The 25,243-nt window shown below is 44.0% G+C and overlaps 1 protein-coding gene across 2 annotated transcripts in view; it reads right to left on the bottom strand.

The window, feature by feature from the left end:
* Positions 1–17,548: 17,548 nt before the first annotated feature.
* Positions 17,549–25,243, bottom strand: part of LOC147701152 (sialic acid-binding Ig-like lectin 16) — a 557,018-nt gene continuing 549,323 nt past the window's right edge. For both annotated transcript variants that reach the window (XM_086929911.1, XM_086929912.1), the window contains one exon: positions 17,549–19,131. In XM_086929911.1, the coding sequence (XP_086786037.1) occupies positions 18,922–19,131 (210 nt within the window). In that variant the 3' untranslated portion in view covers positions 17,549–18,921. The remainder of the gene's footprint in view (positions 19,132–25,243) is intronic.

Here is a 25,243-nt window from a genome sequence, read left to right as displayed (position 1 = left end):
ATTAACACAGGCTAAAATACTCAACTGGTGCTTCTAAAATACTCCTACCCAATGTACCCAACCTAGGTCTAGTACCAGGGAAGAAGTAGGTGCTGTTTAGCTATAGTATTAGTTCTGCCAAGAATTGCCAAAGTTTTCTCTAGGTTCTTATCAGCTCCATACCTTAGAATGAGAGGTTGGCATCTCTTTCCCTGGACTCGACATCCCAACACCCCGCAAGGGGAGTCAGAAACACTAGTGCTCGATTCTCTACAGAAGGATGACAGTGTCTGGTCAGTGTGTCAGCTGGAGAGTTGGCTTCCTTCTGCACTTGCTTTAGCGAGCTGGGTCGTGCAATTATGTAGTCAAACTGCACCTAACCACACCGTGCTTTGCTATAGCAAGTGAAGGTATATTTATACCTTGAAGGTGCTTAATTCCTAAGTATCGACGTAAGAGTCGGATATATGAACATCATGAATGAACCCCTAAGGAATAAATGTTCTTACATAATAAATGAGTTCTTGGAGAAATCAATATCCAGGCAAGGGGAAGTCCCTTCAGCTAAAGAGTCTGGTTTTCCAAGAAATCGTTGTGATGTAGATACACGGATGGAAGTAGCCATGCCTGTATTTGGGTAGCATGAGTTATGCCTAAATAAGGACTGGTTTTCTATGCCTATATAAGGACAATATGAATTATACCTATATAAGGGCATGAATCGGGAAATGCATACAGAATCTAAATCGATACACAACAGAATAGCAGAGGCTAAGTTTGGTAAGTACTAACAGCTCTCTTTGTGGTAGCGTAGCCAAGCAGTTAGGCTTATCCGGAGGGTGTGTTAAGCATTTATTGTATTCACTCATTCAAGGACTGATTACACACGGTTAGAGACAGCATCCAGACCAATTAGGCAAGTATAAAAAACGTATACTTATGTTTTATTTTAGAACCGAGCAGGTCTTGGCACAGGTAAGTAAAATATACCCCTACATGCAAGACTGTTCAAGGAAATACAGTTGTGATTAAATTTGCAATTGTTACAGGTTGGTATAAGGTTTAAATTACAGTAATTACTTTCAGATTACTTTTCAGTTACATTTGGATTACTTTGAGTACTGGGGTGGTATGCCTAGACACCACACCTTAGCAGCTCACAATACATGGTAAGTACAACTTTTTATACTTTGCCATTTGAGTTCTCTTTTCTCCATACAAACAACAGTTCAACACTTAAAACAATATTTAGGCTTAAAATCTCTTAAGAATGTGTTAGTGGTTTTCCAGGTAAGTACACAACATATGTGTGGGAGCATTGGGGGGGGGGGTATAACCAACGTTCCTCAAGGTCTAGGTCGGCACTCAAGTTGCACCACCAGCGTCACTGAGGTGGCAGGGTGCAGAGCGCAGGTGCCCAATGTTAGCCAATGAGGTTAGGGAGGCCTTTGGTTAGGGACTGCTGGATAGCCGGCCACTCGGGTGTTGGAGCCAAACTCCTGGAGTTAAGTTCACTACTGCAGGGTCAAATGACCAACACAGGGGCATGACTAGCTGGCTGAAAATGGTGGGCACGTGAGAAGGACTGGCCAGAATCTGTTGAACAAAGAACCCAGTTTTATTCTAAGGACTACTAGGCTGGTCTCCAGGTCTGAAGTCTCAGTGACATAAAAAGCTTAAAACAGCCTTGCATCTGTACCTTGCCTCCACTATCTGTGAGTCTACCTGCCAGGTAGAGCCACCCCAGTCATGGACCCCTGATAATCGGCATAAGGTGCTTCCCAGAAGCTTATCTAATGAGAGATACATCCCTGAGCAGAACCAATGCATCTCCTTGGCTGAGTGGCACATATTCATGAAGAACCGGTGCATCGCCTAAGGAGCCGCATATTTCTGGCCCAGGTCTTTGCATCTCTTTTTGACAGCAGCCTCAACAACGACAACAATATCCTCATGTATGCTCGCAGCTCTTCAGAACCAATGCATCAACAGCTGTATGCCGCATTCCCGACACCAGGACTTCGCATCGCAAGCCCCGTCTATTGCATCCTTTACAATGAAGCAACAGTACCTCGCACAGCAGCCTCACCATATCTCGGAATCAACACATCGCCTCGTACGCGTGTCGCTTCCTCGACCCAGGTCCATGAAATGCTCTGCTACAAGAATTTAGGATAGTTTGTTCAGCAGGGCTAACTGGGTCTCTATAGTCGGCCTAAACTTGTGACTTTTCCTGACATGCATGACCAGATATCCCTTATTGGTGCTTTGTGGTTTTTTGGTACTAATTCAACTTAAATTAAACATCTCTAGTTTTACCGATTAGATTTTGGTCATTTTAGTCTTGTTTCATTTATTAAACTAATCTTTCTTTTTCTAAGTTTGATTTGGGGTCTTTTTGTGTGGTGCTCTCACTGTTTAGCTATTTGAAGTATTGCACAAGTAATTTACACAATTCACAGTTTACACCTACAGGCTAAGCCTGACTGTTCTGTGCCAAGCTACCAGAGGCTGAGCACAGGTTAAATTAGAGTTTGCATGTGCCTTACCCTGACTATGATTGTGGATGCTTCTTGAACAGGGCTCACATCCCAGTCCACCAGAAACCCTACTTCTAACACCGTCCATCAAACTTCTTGTACATTGAAATGTGTGACCATCATTTTAGGAGGGAGAGGAATTAGATGCGACTGTGCACTACGATCCAGCTGCGGCCATCTTGCCCTCTCAGGCCCTTGCCCTCTCAGGCCAAAAATGATGTTGGAGGATTGAATAGGATGCTGTGCACCCATGAAGGTCTGGAAAGCTGGGTGCAAGCAAGTCAAGGCAAATACAGGACTGGCAAACGGCTGTCATCCCCATTCAGCTTCGTACTCGCCGCCTTTGAAAAGCAGCCTAGACAACCTGCTTACCCTCCTCTCCCGCACAAGAGCGGTAATCAAGATGCCCCCACGCCCTCACAAGCAAGAGAAGGAACAGCCGGAATCCACGAACATAGCAAAGATTGGAGTGGACAAAATGACAAAAAAGGATCCCCCGGCTTCAGGCTTGGCACAGCGCTCTGCGGGCGCTGTCCGGAAGACGATTATCCCAGCATCAAAGAAAAAGACGGAACGACGGGGAAAAGTAGGAGATCCGGTCAGCACGGAGGAGGCGCGGATCACTCAGGTTCAGAAACCCGGGAAAGAAATTATCAAACATAAAGATACAACAATTGCAGCCTACCCTAGCTGAAGCCTTCAACGCAAAGTCCACAGAGCAGCCTGACGCCGACATGGGAGAGAACGAAGACCGTGCCGTCCTCGAGGACGCTGTGATTGTGGTTCCTAGGCAATGCTCAGGATCGGGTTTAGCGGCGGGAGATCCTGCAGCCGGGCAGCCAAGTGGTGAGGCGGCCTGCGATACGAATCTAGGAGAGCCCCTGGGTACTGCTGCAGCGCTGGATACTGTAAATGTGGGCAACAAGGATATAATGAGCGCCCTGCTACTGGTAGAGGCCGGACTGATCACCTCATGCCAAACAGTGAGTAACTGGGGGACTGATACCTGTTTGGCAAGGCACAAGGTTAACGCAAGTGACAGATTGCAACAAGAGGGGCCGGAAAGAGGGGGGAGTGGCTCACCAGAAGGGGACTGCTTCTGCTCCCTGAATGAAGACTCGGAGTCTCTGTTATCCAGTGAAGTGAGTTCAGGGGAAGGCTCAGACACAGAGTCCAGCACTTCTGGAAAAAAGAGCACGCAGAAAAAGCGAAGATCCAAAATAAGGATGCATGGCCCTGACTCTCCCGCAGGCATGAATAAAAGTCTCCTCTGGGATTACTCGGCCATCTCTCATGTATATCAGGATGAAAATACCTCACCATCCACACAAGGGGAGGCTTCCGCCAATATCCTAGTCCAGCCAGCCTCATTAGACTTATTGTTTAATACCCTTAAACAAATGCAGGGGGAAGCAAGAGCAGAGAGCCGCAGGGCTAGGCAGGCTACAAAGAAAATCCAGAACACATTGAGGAAAGTGAATAAACTTTATGAAGAAGTGGCGGACAGAGTGACGCAGGTTGAGGAAAGAACGGGAAGGCTGGAAGACGATGTTGGGAGCTGGCAGTCTTTCAAAACGACACAGGAAAAATTGGCAGAGGACATGCAGTGGAAGCTGGAGGACTTTGAAAACCGCCAGAGGCGGAACAATGTCAGGTTGTTGGGTGTGGCGGAGGGGGCGGAGGGGCAAGATCCTAGGCTATTCGTTATCAATCTATTACAGGGAGCCTTTCCTGATTCTCCTTGGCAATGGGAGAACGAGGTGCAAAGGGTGGGGAGGTGGACAGGAGGGTATGCCTAAGGCAATATTGGTTTACGTAGGCAATTACCTGCTTAGACAAGAAATTATCGATAAGGCAAGACCAGACTCTAAGTGGTCATTTAACCCCTTAAGTGCTGCTGACGGCCAATGGTCGTCAGCAGCGCTACCTCCCCAGTGCTGCGCACGACCATTGAACGTCCATTCAGCACTAGTTCTAATGGACAGCGCAGCACTGGGGAGAAATGTTTACACGCAGCTAAGGTGTTAATGGTACTACCTTCTTTGCTGGACCCGATTTCTGCCACGTCACGGTGGAAAGAAGATGGAAGCTAAGGCAGTTAATTGCGCCCTTCCAGGCCCTAGGCTCAGAGGCTTACCTTTTGTTCCCTGCTAGGCTTAAGGTAATTACAAGGGGGCAAGCGAGGATGTTTTTCTTGGAAATGAAAGCACAGCATTATATGGAGAAGCTAAAGGGACAGAAGGGTGGCTAAGTGTGCTAGTCTTGCTCAAACCACAATATGGCTTACCATTTCAGGGGCCTTGTAAAAATATAGCTTTTGCATTGAAGATAGCGGTGGTGGGAGGTCACGATGTGTATGGGGGTAAGCACAGCAGTGATTAATAGTCATAGGGGGGAGAGGGATGCGAAAGCTGCAATTAAAAAGCGGCCACATATAGGTCATGTGTGACCTATTTGCCTGTAATGGGGGTGGGGGGGTTTCGGCCGGTGGTCTCAGGGCGGGACAGGAAGGGCGGGCGGCAAGGGGGGGCCAAAGGGGGGGTGTAAGGTATTTACATGGTTGGTTATCACAGCACACCGTAGCGCAGCATTGTACAGCTTGTATATATATTTTTGATAAAACTGGTACTGGAACATCAGGAAAGCAATACGACACATTTTAATGAGCAATAGAATTGCTTCAATAAATGTTTGCGGCCTCAATGATGGGAATAAAAGGCAGCAAGTGGCAGCGCTCCTAAGAACAATGTGTTTAGACATAATATGTCTGCAAGAGACCCACATTGAGGGGTCTAAAAGCTATCTCCTGGAACAACAGGGTTTTTCAGTACTAGCATTCACAAAACAAGGGACTAAAACTCGGGGGTGGCCATACTCGCCAAAAGGGGGGTCATTACTGTTAAGAGGAAAAAGGAGGATCTGTGGGGTAGTTGGACACTCCTTGAGTGTAGTATTAAGGGCGAGACATTTACGTTAGTATCTGTCTATGGGTCCACAGAGGATTACCCAGACATATTTGAGTTTTTGGACTCTGAGCTACCGTTATGGCCAGAACCTATTATTAGCTGTGGCGATTTTAATATCTATGGGCTGGCTGGTTTAGGCACAGAGGTCGGGCAGGTTTATGCCGGCGGGAAGAAGAGGACCTGCCAAGCAATAGTCAATCTGGCATAACATAACTCATTAGTAGACTTAGGGCTTGGTTTAATCCAGTAGGCTCTGGCAGAATGTTTTATTCCGCGCCCCACAGGATCTCCGTAAGATTGGACTACTTCTTGATTTCAAATTCATTAATCACTAGAGCATGGAAAGATAAACCACCTAGAATTATATCCGACCATAACCCTTTAATACTTACGTTAAAACGGGGGAAAGTTGGGTTTAAAGAAAATAACTGGACCTTTGGGAGGATTCTATTGAAAGATGTGGAATGGATTGCTATGTTCTGGGAGATAAACAGAGGTAGTTCCTCCCCTGGGGTTGTCTGGGCCAATTTTAAAGCCGGTATCAGAGGGGAGACATTAAGCTACACATTACATAGAAAACAGCAGGGTAAGGATAGAATAGAAAGAAGCACAAAAAAGCTATCAGAAATTGAGGAGGAGCTGAATGTAGCTGTAGAAAGGAAGGCACCCCTGGAGGACATCCTCCTTAGGATAACGCTAAGCAAAGCAGAGGCAAGTGAGTGTATTTCTAGCAAGGCGGCTGCTAGTTATTTGATTAAAAGAGAGAGTTGTTATGAACTTAACGAGAGAGTAGGGCATATCCTTGCGATTCGTACCAGGCAGAAATTGGCGGCTGGGGAAATTATGGAGATCTTGGATGGCAAGAGAGGTGTAGTTACAGACTCCGAAGAAATAAGGGAGGTTTTCAGACGTTTCTACGCGACTCTCTATGACCATAACCAGTCAGTGGAAACAGCTTTATTCCACATCCGGTTCTCTCCAAAGAGGAAAAAGCGGTGCTGGACCTCTCTATAACGCTACAGGAGACAGCCACAGCTTTGGAAAATCTCCCCTCGGGGAAAGCAGCAGGCCCGTTCAGATACCGGCCAAATTCAAGTGTTTAGTGGGTCGCTAAGTAAGGATATACACACCACTCTGGTACAAGCACAACAAAGGATATCGATACCAAACTCCTGGGGGGGTGGGGGATATAATAGTTATATTAAAAAAGAGTAAACCTCCTCTGGATCCTGGCTCTTATAGGCCTATTACGCTCATGAACGCAGACGTGAAAATATTCTCTAAAATATTGGTGATGAGGTTAGGCAGGGTGATTGAGAACCTGGTCAGCTCCACGCAGCATGGCTTCATCCCGGGAAAGGGAACTACTCAACACATAAGACAGATGACAACACTGTTTGATGCAACGGAGGTCCCAGGGGACCCTGCCGCGGCCTTCCTATTAGATGCAGAGAAGACTTCGACAGGGTCTCCTGGGGCTAGCTATGGATGATTATGAGGTGGTATGGTACAGGTGAAGGATATGTAGGGGCTGTGCAGGCTTTGTATAGGGACCCGTCGGCTAGAGTGAAAATTAACAAAGGTTTTACCAATACGCTGCAGATTAAGCGGGGTACTAGGCAGGGGTGTCCCTCCTCTCCATTATTATTCGTTCTATATATGGACCCACTGCTACACAGGTTAGAATATAACAATAAGATCCCGCCTGTCGATAAGCATGGAGAGGAGTATAAAACATTTGCATATGCAGACGACGTTGCCATCATCACGTCAGCTCCAACTGATGCTATTAAGGTGGTTGAGATAGAGGCTAGAGGCTTCGGGATAGTTTCAGGGTACGCGATCAACAGGGCTAAAACCCAGATAATTAAGAACGCTTTCACATCTTGCGATGACAACAGGGTGGTCCCATCAGCTATATACTTAGGGATTAGGATTTCATTGGATCTAAGCAGCTTGGTAGAGCAGAATATGGAGCCACTAATAAATAAAGTTAAAGGGGATCTTGAAAGGATACACAATCTACACCTATCACTATTGGGCCGCACAAACGTTATAAAACGTCATACTGTCTAAGTTCCTTTACTTGTTTAGGGCAATCATGCTCTTCTTTGAGCCCAAATGGTTTCGCGCACTAGAACACATACTGAATAGGTTTATCTGGGCCCATGGCAAAACAAGGAGAGCTTACAGTTATAACACCCTGCCCAGGGAGAGAGGGGGCTGTTGGGCCCCAGATTTCAGAATGTACTATTGGGCTGCAGCACTTCAATACATGCAGGGGTTAATAGTAGGAGCAGGGATAGGAGCAGGGGGTTTGGGAGGCAGGCCCAGGCACACTAACTTATATGCTATCTTGTTGGGGAGTGAAGCAGGGAATTGCTTTCTAAACTGCATAGATTTCAGCTACTATAAACGCACAAAGTTTAAGACATTACAAGCGGCGTATACAATCTGGGTAGCTTTCTCTAAGAAGTTTGGCCTTGGAAGGTTCAATACCTATACTCGTATGTCAACAAACATCTCCCTGCCAGGAGAAACATTCAGGGACTCAGTGATGTTGGACTGGGGGGACCACGGTATTCAGAAAATGGTGATCTTTTAGGCCCTAGCAGAGTGTTTCAGTTTTCGGAACTACAATCTAAGTATGGTATAGATAGGAGGAGTTTTTTATGTACCTGCAGGTGAGGAGTTGTATTTCTAGTAAGCACAGTGGACCTCTAGGGTTCGGCCACAACTGCAACTTAGAGGCCATTGAAGGTAGGGGGGACTGCACGATACGTCGGCTCTATGCAGAACTTATTGCAGTTAAACCGGATGACCTCGACAAATATGCTGCAAAATGAGCAGAGAAATTACGCACCACTCAGGAGGGGTTTCAGGTTTCCTTGGATCTGGGACGAACCATTCTTTGCTCTGCCTCCCTACAAGCACAACACTACAAGACGGTGTATTCTCTGTATTATACACCAGCAAGTATAGCCCAGTGGGCCGCAACTCAGGCATTCTCTGCCCACGCTGTGACTCCACTGAGGCAGACATAATTCATATCTTCGCTACCTGTCCGCAGTTGCATACACTTCTCAGGGTGATTGAGAAGTTTATTGATACTTCATTGAGGATTAAGACCACCCTTTCAGCGGAGTTAATCGTCTTGGGGGTTAATGCAGAAGCAAGGGGCACGCATGCAGAATTTCTTTTCATGGCTATGGCGGTGTTGCGCATATGCATAGCCAAGTCTTGGCTAGATAAGGTGCCCCTACCCTCCATCTTTGGCTAGCCAGGTTGCTGGCTGCTTATAATTTAGAAAACGCAATTTATGGAAGGAAAGGTCGCAGGGGCAGAATACTTTGGAAAAAAATCTGGAACCCCATTGAGCAATGGAAAAGGGGCTTGAACAGTATATCGGGATAGGGATGTCTGACTCCCCCTTTACCAGGTGGATACTATGTGTGAGCTATTTTGTTGGATTTTCTTGCCCTTGCTTTTTTCATATTTTGGGCTGGGTTTGTTTATTTTCTTGTCTTCTGTTTTACTTGATAGGAAACTGCAATGCTGTGTTTAAATTATATATGTAATTTATGTAAAAGAAGGTGATACCATGTATATATTGTAAAGTATTCTGCTGTGTGGTGTGCTGTAACACCGGGTAAAATAATTATCTCAAAAATTCTTTTAAAGGAAAAAAAGAAAATGTGTGACCATAATGGTGGTTCCTTTCAATCTACAGACATGGCCTCTGGGCCAGCGGTCATCTCTAAATTTGCTAGTAATGGTCATCACCATCCTGACAGAAGGAGTACTTTCCGACAAAGCATAACTCAGGCCTTAAAAAGAGAAATTTGCAAGCTTAGTGGATAAATATACAGTCACATTTGTAAAGAGGAAGTAGCTTAAGGAGGATGTGGTCCTGTAACATAACTGCTGTAAACTCACTAGTTGGCATTTGGAAACAATAGCAGTAGCAGCGCAGTGCTCGTATCTCTTTGCAAGAGTCTGCATGGTAAACAGGTTGGTTTATCTGCCCCATGTGGCTGACTGTACCTAAAACAGGTATTTTGGGGCATTATTTTGACCCTGGTGTCACCCTAATCTGGTGGGTGCACAGGCCTGCCCCTGGTAAAGTGATGTCCAGAACCTAGTTTCATAATGTGACATGGAGAGGTGGCCCAATCCTGTCCCAATAGTGGGCAATGGTCAATGTCTGGGTGTATAACATTAAGCAGTGAAAGGAGAGGGTGGTGTTTTTGTAAATGTATTTAGTGACAGGATGGCTCCCTCAGGGTCAGTCATAGTCCGATTTACTGACCCCTATTCTGTAAAGTTCTGCTGTTATGTAAAGCCCAGAAACGTAAGCTGACATTCTTGTGTAGGTTGAGTGCATGTATGTACAGTCAGTGTGTATCATATGGGCTCCATGTGTTGTTCTAATCTGAGTAGTGGGGTGACAGATATCCATGTTGGATGCCCCTGGCTGAGCGTGGCACAAATGGGAGATTGAGGAAAGCTTTTCCCACAAGGTGGAGTTTTTATTACCTGCATTGTTGTGGGTGGAGGGACACTGACTCTAAAGTGCAGAGGATCAGGGCATGGCTGCCATTTGAAATTTGAAGAGGACTTTGATATCAAGGGGCCGTTGATTAGTTTTTCCTGAGCTCTGTCATTTGATAGATGGTGCTGGTGAGGGATGGAACTTCTGTTGTTGAAGGTAGAATGTTTTTTAGAACAGCCTATCATTTTGTCTACCCCTGATTACTGCTTTAAGAAAGCTGATAACATCCAGGGGCAGAGAACTAACACTTCAATGCATCCATATTTTGAATACTCTTGCTTGAAGCTACCCCCTACTACCTGTTGTGAGAACAATAATTTTGTATAAAGGATTTGCCTGGAGAACAGCCAGAAACAATACATTTGAAAGAGAACCTAAGCAACGCCATCTTAAACTCTTAGATAGAGGAGACACAACTCCTATACGGAGAATGTGCATAGAAGTGCGATCAAAACAACCACACTGTTCAAGCTTCACTTTTTTTCTTGATTAAGGAAGCAAATTTTTGGGACATTTTATTTACGCTAGTGTAATCTTGCATAATTTCCGATATTTCACATTTTCATTGCTATTCAGAATGTCATCTGATTGCACCATTACTCAAAAATTGTGCAATTGATAATTTGTTCAGATAAGTGAGAGCTCAGGAACAATACACAAAAATGAACTACTTTTGTTCACATCATACCCAATTTTGTGCTTTTTTCGTTAGCGCAATACACGTCCTGATGTCTAAAATTAAATTGGGAGTGGATTTAGAGCTCACATACAAATCATTTATTGATTGAACTACTTAGCACAAAATGCTGGTGCAGCATTTCACGTAATAACATATTTTTGCATAAATTGCGGAAGTTACATGAATTTCTAGGCCTATAAGAATGCATGCCCTTGGTGCACTTAAAGAGCTGTGCACTCAAGGCTGAAATCTGTCTGACATCACCTGAAATCTGCACTGTCTGCTAAACCAACATTTACTTTACTGGAAAGAACCATACTAGACACTGTAGGAATATCTTATGGGTGTAGCACAGATCCATCCTCGGCTTGTTTCTCGTAGGATGTGGCTGAGATGCAAGGTCCATGGATTGACAACTAGAGCCCACTCCTCCCTCATCGTGCCCGGGGAGAGCCAGTTTGAGGAGGACTTCACCAGACAGTCAGATGCAGGGGCCCTGGGACCAGAGAATGGATGATTTGTCCTGTACTGGAGCACGGAAGGCAGATCAGTGAGACAGAGCAGTGGCGCAAGATGGGCTCCGAAAAGGGGGTGGTGATGAACAGAGTGTCTGAATTAAGCAGACCACTCTTACCCAGTCCAAAGATCAGGGCTTGATCCCTCACCGATTTTTAACTCACTGCACCATCCCAGCTCAGAACTTGGCTATATGCAAATTAGTCTGACCCTGGCCAAGTGCATCATGGGAACAGGGCAGACCAAACTACCAAGCCAATTCTTATACTGGGAAGGAAACAAGCTTCCGGGGACCGGTTTCTGGCATTTCAGCTGTCTTCGGCCCGGCTTGCTTGAATCCTGATGGTGCAATGAGCAAGGGACTCACATCAGAGTATACCCTTCCACGCTTATGGTGGACAAAAATGATTCAGAAAAGGGGGTGGTGATGAACAGAGTGTCTGAATTAAGCAGACCACTCTTACCCAGTCCAAAGATCAGGGCTTGATCCATCACCGTTTTTTAGCTCACTGCACCATCTCAGCTCAGAACTTGGCTATATGCAAATTAGTCTGACCCTGGCCCAGTGCATCATGGGAACAGGGCAGACCAAACTACCAAGCCAATTCTTATACTGGGAAGGAAACAAGCTTCCGGGGACCGGTTTCTGGCATTTCAGCCGTCTTCGGCCCGGCTTGCTTGAATCCTGATGGTGCAATGAGCAAGGGATCACATCTGAGTATACCCTTCCACGCTTATGGTGGACAAAAATGATTCAGAAAAGGGGGTGGTGATGAACAGAGTGTCTGAATTAAGCAGACCACTCTTACCCAGTCCAAAGATCAGGGCTTGATCCATCACCGTTTTTTAGCTCACTGCACCATCTCAGCTCAGAACTTGGCTATATGCAAATTAGTCTGACCCTGGCCCAGTGCATCATGGGAACAGGGCAGACCAAACTACCAAGCCAATTCTTATACTGGGAAGGAAACAAGCTTCCGGGGACCGGTTTCTGGCATTTCAGCCGTCTTCGGCCCGGCTTGCTTGAATCCTGATGGTGCAATGAGCAAGGGATCACATCTGAGTATACCCTTCCACGCTTATGGTGGACAAAAATGATTCAGAAAAGGGGGTGGTGATGAACAGAGTGTCTGAATTAAGCAGACCACTCTTACCCAGTCCAAAGATCAGGGCATGATCCATCACCGTTTTTGAGCTCACTGCACCATCCCAGCTCAGAACTTGGCTATATGAAAATTAGTCTGACCCTGGCCCAGTGCATCATGGGAACAGGGCAGACCAAACTACCAAGCCAATTCTTATACTGGGAAGGAAACAAGCTTCCGGGGACCGGTTTCTGGCATTTCAGCCGTCTTCGGCCCGGCTTGCTTGAATCCTGATGGTGCAATGAGCAAGGGACTCACATCTGAGTATACCCTTCCACGCTTATGGTGGACAAAAATGATTCAGAAAAGGGGGTGGTGATGAACAGAGTGTCTGAATTAAGCAGACCACTCTTACCCAGTCCAAAGATCAGGGCTTGATCCATCACCGTTTTTTTAGCTCACTGCACCATCCCAGCTCAGAACTTGGCTATATGCAAATTAGTCTGACCCTGGCCCAGTGCATCATGGGAACAGGGCAGACCAAACTACCAAGCCAATTCTTATACTGGGAAGGAAACAAGCTTCCGGGGACCAGTTTCTGGCATTTCAGCCGTCTTCGGCCCGGCTTGCTTGAATCCTGATGGTGCAATGAGCAAGGGAATCACATCTGAGTGTACCCTTCCACGCTTATGGTGGACAAAAATGATTCAGAAAAGGGGGTGGTGATGAACAGAGTGTCTGAATTAAGCAGACCACTCTTACCCAGTCCAAAGATCAGGGCTTGATCCATCACCGTTTTTTTAGCTCACTGCACCATCCCAGCTCAGAACTTGGCTATATGCAAATTAGTCTGACCCTGGCCCAGTGCATCATGGGAACAGGGCAGACCAAACTACCAAGCCAGGTTCTGAGCTGGGATGGTGCAGTGAGATAAATAACGGTGATGGATCAAGCCCTGATCTTTGGACTGGGTAAGAGTGGTCTGCTTAATTCAGACACTCTGTTCATCACCACCCCCTTTTCTGAATCGTTTTTGGCCACTATAGGTGTGGCAGGGTATACTCAGACATGAGTCCCTTTCTCACTGCACCATCAGGATTCAAGCAAGCCGGGCTGAAGACGGCTGAAATGCCAGAAACCGGTCCCCGGTAGCTTGTCTCCTTTCTGGTGAAGAATTGGCTTGGTAGTTTAGTCTGCCCTGTTCCCATGATGCACTGGGCCAGGGACAGACTGATTTGCATATAGCCAGGTTCTGAGCTGGGATGGTGCAGTGAGATAAATAACGGTGATGGATCAAGCCCTGATATTTGGACTGGGTAAGAGTGGTCTGCTTAATTCAGACACTCTGTTCATCACCACCCCCTTTTCTGAATCGTTTTTGGCCACTATAGGTGTGGCAGGGTATACTCAGTCATGAGTCCCTTTCTCACTGCACCATCAGGATTCAAGCAAGCCGGGCCGAAGACGGCTGAAATGCCAGAAACCGGTCCCCGGTAGCTTGTCTCCTTTCTGGTGAAGAATTGGCTTGGTAGTTTAGTCTGCCCTGTTCCCATGATGCACTGGGCCAGGGACAGACTGATTTGCATATAGCCAGGTTCTGAGCTGGGATGGTGCAGTGAGATAAATAACGGTGATGGATCAAGCCCTGATCTTTGGACTGGGTAAGAGTGGTCTGCTTAATTCAGACACTCTGTTCATCACCACCCCCTTTTCTGAATCGTTTTTGGCCACTATAGGTGTGGCAGGGTATACTCAGACATGAGTCCCTTTCTCACTGCACCATCAGGATTCAAGCAAGCCGGGCCGAAGACGGCTGAAATGCCAGAAACCGGTCCCCGGTAGCTTGTCTCCTTTCTGGTGAAGAATTGGCTTGGTAGTTTAGTCTGCCCTGTTCCCATGATGCACTGGGCCAGGGACATACTGATTTGCATATAGCCAGGTTCTGAGCTGGGATGGTGCAGTGAGATAAATAACGGTGATGGATCAAGCCCTGATCTTTGGACTGGGTAAGAGTGGTCTGCCTAATTCAGACACTCTGTTCATCACCACCCCCTTTTCTGAATCGTTTTTGGCCACTATAGGTGTGGCAGGGTATACTCAGACATGAGTCCCTTTCTCACTGCACCATCAGGATTCAAGCAAGCCGGGCCGAAGACGGCTGAAATGCCAGAAACCGGTCCCCGGTAGCTTGTCTCCTTTCTGGTGAAGAATTGGCTTGGTAGTTTAGTCTGCCCTGTTCCCATGATGCACTGGGCCAGGGACAGACTGATTTGCATATAGCCAGGTTCTGAGCTGGGATGGTGCAGTGAGATAAATAACGGTGATGGATCAAGCCCTGATCTTTGGACTGGGTAAGAGTGGTCTGCTTAATTCAGACACTCTGTTCATCACCACCCCCTTTTCTGAATCGTTTTTGGCCACTATAGGTGTGGCAGGGTATACTCAGACATGAGTCCCTTTCTCACTGCACCATCAGGATTCAAGCAAGCTGGGCCGAAGATGGCTGAAATGCCAGAAACCGGTCCCCGGTAGCTTGTCTCCTTTCTGGTGAAGAATTGGCTTGGTAGTTTAGTCTGCCCTGTTCCCATGATGCACTGGGCCAGGGACAGACTGATTTGCATATAGCCAGGTTCTGAGCTGGGATGGTGCAGTGAGATAAATAACGGTGATGGATCAAGCCCTGATCTTTGGACTGGGTAAGAGTGGTCTGCTTAATTCAGACACTCTGTTCATCACCACCCCCTTTTCTGAATCGCAAGATGGGCTCCAGCACTTTTCAGTTCTGGGAGTCTCAATAAAGAGGAGCTCCAGTGGACAGTGAAATAGACCCAGGTTAGGGAAAACAGAAAAGGTAGAGGGAGGACAAGTGGGTGTGGATGTTTCATGCTAGGCATAAAGGGGTAGTAGGTATTTTTCAAAGGAAATTTTCAATTACTTATATGCAAAGGACTTGAGAATTTTTACTTGGAATGCTAATGTTAAAGCCAAATAAGATTTTGTAATGGAAGAACCTGAAGAATTTCCTCTAGACATCCTCTATGCACAAGAGATCTGTCTTCCCAAGTATGCAGCCGTTAAGGAAACAACCTTTTCAATGCAGTCATTACATCACACTACCTTTAAATAGTAGTCATTACATCGCAAAATCCCTTACATCGCATATCATTACAACGCAGCCATTACATTGCATGTCACTGCAACACATGTCATTACAAATCATGTCACTACAACGCATGCATTACATCGCAAGTCATTACAATGCATACCATTACAATGCATAGTACCTCTACACTATTCAACACTTAACCTACTGTTGCACTCGGAGTTACAATAGTAATGTTTACCACTACACTATCCAACACTTACCCTACTGTTGCACTCACTGGAGTTAGAATAGTAATTTTTACCCCTATACTATCCAACACTTACCTTCAATGCAATGTTATGGTATGCGTTGTAAAGGTATTAATGCAATGTAATGGAATGTGTTGTAAAGGTAGTTTCTGAAAATGCGATGAAATGGCATGCTATGTAAAAGAATGCGTTGTAAAGGATGTTGCGATGTAAAAACTGCATTGTAAAGGCATGCATTGTAAATGTATGTGTTGTAACGTCATACATTCAGCAGTTAATATCTTATACTATAAGAGTCTAAAACATGCTCTTAAACCTACTCTTTGCTCTTGTAGCGGTGCCTCCATGTGGCAATGCACTTATCAAGAATTGGTGAATAGTTAAATATAAGGCAGATTCAGCAAGAAGACATGCAAGGGACCAAATTAAAATAGAGTTTAATTTAGTTACTATATGCTGCACATATTCAATAAGCAGTGAAGAAGTAAGTTTTTTTCAAGAAATAGCAAAACAATTAGAATGTTTGGCCCCACCATTATTTGTTTGTGGGGATTTTAACTGTTAACTGCATAATAGTCAAACAACCAAATACCGCAAACCCTGCCTACAAAAGAAATATGAAAAGCTCAAGGTCAACCATCAATATAAGAAGGATTCATTAAGGTTGGTAGGATACTGGACAGTTTTTTAGGCTCAAGAAAGGCAATGTACCTTTTTGCTATCAATCTACTGTATTCTAAAATGTATATTGTACTAGGATCTCACGAAACTGGTACTCGACTTAAAACTGCAATATATCTAACTGACAATTCAACAATTAAACAGTAGTTTAATTAATTCTCCATTGCTAAAAAGAATAAATCTGCCATTGATATATGCATTCCCAAGCTATTTATTAAAGAGAGAACACTTAGCTCTGCACTTAACAGATAGCGTGAGAATTTACAAGTAATATTCAGGGAGTTGGACTTTGTTCAGTTAGGATTTGTACATCCCTGATCAAAGAAAAATATTGCAAGCCACCTCTTACACACCTCCCGACAACAAACCTTGAAGCAGATACTCACTCACATGCAACCTCCTTCAGTCTTGACTATCTCATTATGTGTGCACTCACATGTTCTGTTTATCAATTATAAAGCACAGGACCAGTTACACAATTTATAAAACATTAAAATACAATGGAGAAATTGAAGTATGACTGATTGGTGACTTTGTAAGAAAGATCTGTATTTCGAGGAGACTAATCATGGTCCATTTAGGGCTGTCCAGTTACAATGACATAACATTGGCAACATGCATGCTCACTCAGAAGAGAATCTTTGTGCTGAAATAACAGCTGTTTATTGTTACCCACCTCAATTGTGTCCATTGTATTCACACCAGAAGGATGACATGCTGAGTGGACAGGATTCAAAAGTGTGATAATGAGGGCAAACACAAATCCCTGCAGTTTATTCATTATTTCCACAGAGCTACCAGTCCCAGCAGAAAGGACCTTGTTCTGAAGGTTATGGGTCAGAATATCTTTATAGTTATGGTCATTGTCATCTGGAGAACTTTAAGGTAGGTCTTCACCATTCCAGGAAAATGCACAGTATGTTTGATTTGGGAATACCACCTCAGCTCTCTGAAATTACTAGACAAATGTGTTAAAATGATATTGAGGCAAGTTGTGATGATATATTATTCTTAAACATATTGGTTGTAATTGTTTCATATTGCACATGTAATGGTCAAGAGAAAGAATTTTCCCCTAGTCCAGAAGGCTTAAACTGGACATAGTAATGATCCATGAATCAACAGACAGACATGAGACTTAAAAATACCTTAAGCTATGCAGATTCTGAAGATACTACTCTAAGTAGACCTATCAGTTGAGTGCATAAATACTAAAGTTGAATTTATTAGCATGTAGAGTGATCAATTTCATCACAATTGCACACACCAGAAAATTATCTTTCACATGTTATCTTGTAGAGATTCACATAAAAAAACAACATACATTTACCTGAGGCTATGTAGTTATCCAGTATTGCGCGTCCATGATTTCAAATTTAAGTTAAAAAAAAGGTGAAGATCAATGATACGTTTTTAGGATAACAAGCCACCATCAAAATGAGCTCCCTTTTCTTTGGAAGGTAACATATCAGATGATGATGTTGAGAACATACTTCATCAACTGTCTCACCTAGACAGGACCTGTATCGAACACACCTGACTTAAATATCAAGAAGCCTTTCACATAAGAATTCATTGGACCACACAGCAGAAGAAGGGCTAATTTTGACACAGTTGAACTATTACTAGGCGGCCAAGCTAAAATCTTGGTATAACATTTTCTCAGAAGTTCCAGTTCTTCGATAGTACTAGATCTTCGATAAAGCACATCCACAAGAAATTATGGTGCTTAAACTATCACAGTGCTGTTTAGAGTGACAGCGCTCTGTTGGGACCCAATCAAACACATACCACGGACTGCTTCAGTCAATATGACCTCCAGTTAACTGGTGTTACAGGGAACCATTAGAGTATTCATGCACTATGAATGTGTTGAATTTGATGAACTCTGGCGCCTTATGGATATGATTAGCCGATGTTGTTGCATGTAATGATAGTAGAGTGTGAGAGTTACATGTTTAGGCAGTGCATCACGGGGCAGAAGAGTGCGTACTCTGCTGTAATTGAAAGAAACGGGGCTCACACTGACTGCAGTAAAAATTATTATTCAGTTAAGAATGGGCATATTGTGGACTCAGTTGAGCACAGGAACAGAATTCTACACAGTCAATAAAGCAGCAAGACGGGCTGACTAGATTGCAATTTTCACTGATTTTTGACACCCTCCATTCTCCATCTTTATTCTGATTTATCTGATTTATCATAGATAAATTCATCCATTGGAGTATTTCAATAATCGTTATCGTGACGTCAACTTATCAATGAGCAAACATCACATCAGAAGCCATTAACACATCCCTGATCTGTTCTTGTTTACGCCAAAGGCATAAATTGAATTCATTTAATCAATATAACAAAGGCACAGACTGTTGTTATTGGCACCATGGCAAAGGGATCCTATGCTCCAGGAAGTAGGAAGTATGGAGAAACAGGTTTTAGTCAATTGGTTTACTAGAACCATACAAAACTTGTGGAACGAACAACATCACCACAGCGTCATGACGTCAACCATCTCATGAAATACAGTCCACATGTCAAAGTTCCACCAGGCGTTCAAGGATGCTCTATGCTAGTGCAGTTTGACCTCTGAATACAAAGTCTCTTCCGGGGCAGCGGTGGCCTTGCTCCTGGGCTGCAGCTTGGAGAAGTCGATGGATGCGTACTGGAGGTTGTCCTCCCCTGAGTTCTCGTACAGGTCTTCTTTGGGCTCAGTACTTGTGACATCAGAACCTAACTTGTTTTCAGTCACGTGATCTGCGGCAGCGGCAGCAATGGGACCCTGCACAAAATGCAAAGAAGGGAAAATGTGAGCCACAAAAATAGCAGAAGGGTAAGAAAACAAGGACGTTCTCATAATTGTGGTATGCTTTTCATATTCTTTATAAAGGCATCAATGCTTTTTTGCATACTTATTTTAAATAGATTTCAGCAGTAACTTTCAGCTGTTCTGATTTCAGAACTGAGCTATTTTGTACTGAATCAGGAGAAAGAGAGAGCTCGGAGGCTAGTTAGCCCACATTTCTGTTTAATACTAATGTGACTGCTTGGCATTCCCCCATACCACCTATGACATAGGCTCTTTGGTCCACTCATTAATCGCCACCCCCAAATGCATTGACGTGTGAGCTGAACTATATCCCTTGGCTCTTTTTCTTGAAGTACCATAGTGATGACGTTTAATAAAGCAGACCTTTTCAAATCTCTTCCAAACATATATATTGTAATTATTTCTCATCTTTAAGTTGCAACGATACCATAGAATTTCTCAGTATTAACTAACAACTTCAAGCCTCCCTTCCTCAAACATTCCTACCTAGCTTGCCAACCACGTCCTTTTAACTGTACCTAAAAAGACAATTGGGACAGCATGATTTGCCTAAGATCAAACAATTTGGCTGAGTTGGAGAACCAAGGTAGCAATGCAGACTGTCTGGTGTCCAAGGGCATAACAGATGCCCACGCAGACTGTGCCATGTGAGTGGGCCCCAGGGTTTCTTGTTTTGGAGGGGGCCTCCTCACCCTTTAAGCCATGCCATATCATGTTTTGCAGAATGCATGCAAAGCATGTAATGGAATGGAATAAAAAAATAGTTACATTTTCAGGAAAGCCACTCTGCTTACCAATCATGCCCCTGCAGTGTGGGAGTGGGGTAACCGTTCTGGGGGCAGCCAATGAGCCCATTCTGCAGGGGACCCTAATCATTTTGCTTTATATATATATATATATATATATATATATATATATATATATGATATATATATATATATATATATATATATATATATATATATATATATATATATATATATATATATATATATATATATATATATATATTTATGGAAAAATCCAAAGACTTCTGGGATGCTATATATAGGCTCGGATTTTCCTCGTACAAACCAGTAAAATTCAGCAGCTATACTTACCTGAGCTAGCTATAAGTTAAATCTCAGCAATGCACTGCTTCTGACCTCACATATTACAACACTCATGATGTGTGACCCCCACCCATTTGAAAAAAGAAGTTGGCCTCAGGGAGGCGGTAGTCCCAGGGACTGGGGGCGTGTTCCATGAGCCCCTCTCAATATAAATTTGTCCTGGGAAGGTAGTGGTCCCCAGGGCCTAGGGGGTCTAGAGGCCCCCTCATTAAAATGCATAAGCCCCAGCAAGGAGGTGGTCCCCAGGACATGGGTTGGTCCACGAGGACCCCCTGATTTATTTTAGAATGTGGCCCCGGGGAATTGGTGGTCCATGAGGCCCGGTGGGGTCCAAGACACCCTCCATTTAACAATAAAAAAGCCCTGGGGAGGTGGTGGTCCTCGAGGCAATAATACGCCCAAGGAGGGGGCCTATACGCCCCCCCTTTATTTTCAAAATTCCCAGAACGCATTAATAAAGAAGCTCGTGTGTAATGAACTGCGAGTCATCCTTTCTCCATGTTTATCCATGCTATGGCCTGTGTGTCATTTCTTACTGGTCCAGATTCTAGAGCTGTGATCTAGTTTGATTTTCTTTGGAACTCTGGGAGTTCAGTTGCTCCTGGTGCTTCATGGATGGGATGCCTTACAACCTGTCACTTACTATTCCAGAATAAAGACTACTCTTCAATCACCTTAACCAGTATATTGCTGTCACACTTTATTACACTGGCGACAACCTGGAAAGTGACCCTGAGCCATCTACTTCGCTGATTATAGATGTCCCTATACATCCTTGAATACGGCTGTCAACCCAGTTTTTTTGATCGACAATATCATCTCTGTCCCATCTTGAAAGGTACTGTGTGCGCTTCCCATAACCCAGCGTTTCTTTACAAAATGCCAACTTTAAAATTAAATAAATTTTTAACTTGCTGTTTCTATGCCCACTCCTCAAGCCAGCACCACATGATCGGCTAACGTTTATAGACAAAACAATTTGGCAGCGGTGAACCAACCGAGATTCTGGCGCCCTTATTATCGCACAGTTGCCATGATTTCACACACTTGGAAGATTTCCGTTTCCAGGGATGCAGAGAGCTTAAGCTGATCCAGTTGGGATTTAATCTTACTGAGTGGAAAGTTAATGGGGTACCCCAAACAAGCCTAAGAGACCTTCTTTAGTTTATAATACATAGTTCCTATATAGGGAGGGTGTTAAAACGAGGCGCTATAAGACCTGTTTTCACCATCATTGTAATATGATTTCTCCTATTGTATTTTATGGAATTGTAACAATGCTGAACATAATATTTTTAATCATATGTCTGCTTATGTTGGCTGCGATACTGCACCTGAGATCACGTCGTTAAAATAAATGTTTTAACCTTAGCGTGTCTCTTATTTACTCCTGTTGTGGAATGGTATGTGAGTATAAAGAAAGAGTGTTCTCATTCCCACTATTCCTGAGTTTGTCCTAAGTCGCATGTTCTAGATTGTCTAATCATTGGTTACTTTGCTATAGGACGAAGAGCTAATGTGACACTGATGCTAGCTGGTTGTGGTTTTTCTAGGTACTGAGGGGAGTTTCTGATCCACCACAATTCACTGATGTCCTAGGTCTCTGTGCACAGTTCTGTGTATGAGCAGGATCCTTGCAACAGCGCAGGCACTTCATCTCCCTAGCAATTCTCAGTGACGTCTCCATGCTACGTCATTCCTTCTATGGAGCTATGCAACCCCGCTGCCTGTCAACCATAGCCATCCACTCTACGTCTTACACCCTTTCTTGCACGGCGTTGCTAAGCAACTGAACACGCTCTCTAAGCTTCTCTCAGCCACAGAGCATGTTCTTTCTCCTTCGCTAGGCAGTTCAATCACTATTGACTCTTGTTTGGCCAAGGACATACGGGCCACTCTCAGCTGTGCATATCATCAACAAGCAAAGGATGCTCCTCCCCTCTAAGCACAATTAACCTAAAGCCTGCCATTCTCTTCACTGGCAAGCACAGCATTTCATATTCTTTATCAACCATGTGGTGTTTCATCGTTTCTTCGCTGGCAGGCACAGCTATTCATTTTGCCTGCATTCTTCATCCACTTTTGTTGTCTACATCAGTTTTTCGCTGGTGGATACAGCTATTTACGGTGCTTAAATAAGTTCATCTGACAGGCACAGCTTCATACAATTTCGCTGACAGGCACGGCTGTGTACTGTGCTTGTATTAATTGCATTCTCTGCCTGTCTCACTAAAAAAGCTCACCATTCTTCCACTACCTACTTTAATATTTTGCTGACAGGCACAACTGTGTACTACGTTTGTATCACATTCCCTGCCTGTTTCACTGACAAGCATATCTTTCTGCTAAAAAAAGGGGGAGTTCACCTCATTCAAGTGGCTGTGCATCTCTACCCCACCACATTAAGAGATACCAACTCACTCAATGTGCTGTCACCACCATACCACCTGCGGTGACAGGCACACCCATGTTAAATGTGCCTGCGTCAGTCTTACGCCTGCTGTGAGACAGGCGTAAGATATTGACACATTTGCGTCCTAGAAGTGGCGCAGTGAAATCTCAAAGATTTCACTGCGTCACTTCTACGATGCTAAGTTGCGTAAAAACACCCACCCTACATACATTATACCTGGTGCAGGTAAAATGTGACGCAGGGATTTACAAAGTGACGCATCTACCTAGATGCTTCACTTTGTAAATATGATGCAACATGGACCATTTTATACCCTTCTGGTGCGTCACAAAAAGTGACGCACCGGCGGAGCAAGAGCGACGCAAGGACTATGTTTAGCTGCCATATTCTTGCTTTCAGGCTTCTACAGGTCCGGCAGTCAATTTAAACATGTAATTCCAAAGACCACTGAATGGTGCTGAACACTACACACAACAGGTGCCTTCTCATTGAAAGTGGCATTCACAATTACATTTTTCAAAGCACTCACAGGCCTTTTTGTTGTTTTTTTTGCCAACAGAGTATTTCAGCATAGTCGCCTTTCTCAATGTTGGTTGCATCAGTTTTAAAAACACTTGACTGAACTTCAAATGCATCTCTCACTGAGGAAGCACCAATTGTGTGTAATGTTCGGCACCATTCAGTGGCCTTTGGAATTACACGTTTAAATGGACTGCCAGTTAGGATGACATTTCACTCATACAAAACCAGAGAAATTCAGCTGTTATAGTTAGCTGAGCTAACTATAACTTGCGCCCCCGCAATGCACTCGTTATGACCTCACATATTACATCACTATTATTATTCAGTGACATCACTGATGACATCTCAAATGACATCACCGATGACATCAATGATGATGTCATCCAGTGACCGGGAGTGTTTTCTTCAAAGTTTATGATTGTTAAATATATACTAAGGTGTATTGTTGAATCAGTGGATGTGTCTCAGTGAATGTATGGGTGAGTGATTGGTTGTGTGAGTATGTGTATCTGTCAGTCAGTTGATGTCTAAGTGCGTATACAAGTGTATTGGTGGGATTGTGAATGGCTATATGGGGGTTTGATTCGTTGGCTGACTATGTCTATGTGTGCCTGGGTGTCTGTGGATGTCATCAGTGATGTCATTTGAGATGTCATCAGTGATGTCATCAGGGATGTCACTGACCATGTCATGAGCGATGTAAAATGTGAGGTCATAATCAGTGCATTGCGGGGGCACGAGTTATTAGCTCAGCTAACTATAACGGCTGAATGTCTCTGGTTTTGTATGAGTGAAATGTCAGCCTATCTATAACGTCCCTGTAACCTTTGGCTTTTTCGGTGAATTTCTAAGGTTTTTAAATGCAAATTTCTAACTCTAATGACCCTGAAACCTGTGTTTTTTTCAGTGAATTACTTAGGTTTTTAAAATGTTAATTTTTAACTATAATGTTCCTAAAACCTATGTTTTTTCAGTAAATTTCTAAGGTTATTTAAATACTAACTTCTAACTATAACATCCCTGAAACCTGTGATTTTTTCACTGAATTTCTAAGGTTTTTTAAATGCTTATTTCTAACTATAACATCCCTGAAACCTGTGGCTTTTTCAGTGAATGTCTATGATTTTTTACCTAGCAGTTGTGTTTGCAGAGCTGTGGAAAAAGGAGGCTGGGCCTCAAACCAGCACTCAGGACTTTTTAGGACTTACATGAGGTACTGCTGAACGGAATTACACCAAATTTGGCAGCAAGCTAAATCTTGGTCCAGTAAGATCTCTTTTTGTCATTCGATGTAAATCCATTCTGTAGTTTTGGAGTTAGTAAAGGAAAGTAACAAATACCAGAGTTTACAATGGTTAACCCTATCAAACGCACATGTTAAGTCCATGAAAGAGAGGTGGATGGATTTGGGCCTCGAAGCAGTATACATGTTTCTAATCAGATATAGGTTATGGCATTAATTCATTGTTTATCTACCCAGCCTGAACCCATATTGGACATCAGAGATAATATTATGCTTATCTGCCCTACTCACCAGCCTATCATACACCACCCTGCCTTTACTTTTAGCAATGATTCGATCAAAGAAATAGGACAATTGCATTGAACTTTGTCCTTGTCCCCCTTCTTAAGATGGAAACAAATATTGCAAAAGCCCATGATGGTCGTGAACCCTCTTTTACTGTTGCATTAGGAACAATTGTCAAAAGTGGGGCTCAGAATTAAGTGTTGTCCAGGAACAAATCCAGGGGGATCCCATCTAGCCATGGAGCATTATCACGCAATAGGGCAACAATACCCATGGCCACTTCCTCTAGTGTAAAAACAATGTCTGGTAGTCGTGAAAAGGATGCACCCTGGGCGACGTCCTTGCCCCCTGACTTTCCATTATAGATCTCCTCAAAGTGTGCCACAAACTGATCCTCAGTTATGTGAGGGAATTAAACAGGATGATTGTCGCCATCAAGACCAGCGCAGTTTATTACCTGCCAGAACAGAGAGCTATTCACCACTTCAC

This window comes from Lissotriton vulgaris, chromosome 7 (genome assembly GCF_964263255.1).
Source record: "Lissotriton vulgaris chromosome 7, aLisVul1.2, whole genome shotgun sequence".
Classification (NCBI taxonomy): domain Eukaryota; kingdom Metazoa; phylum Chordata; class Amphibia; order Caudata; family Salamandridae; genus Lissotriton; species Lissotriton vulgaris.
The sequence above is the reverse complement of the archived record's forward strand: the minus strand, read 5'-3'. Positions and strand labels throughout refer to the sequence as shown.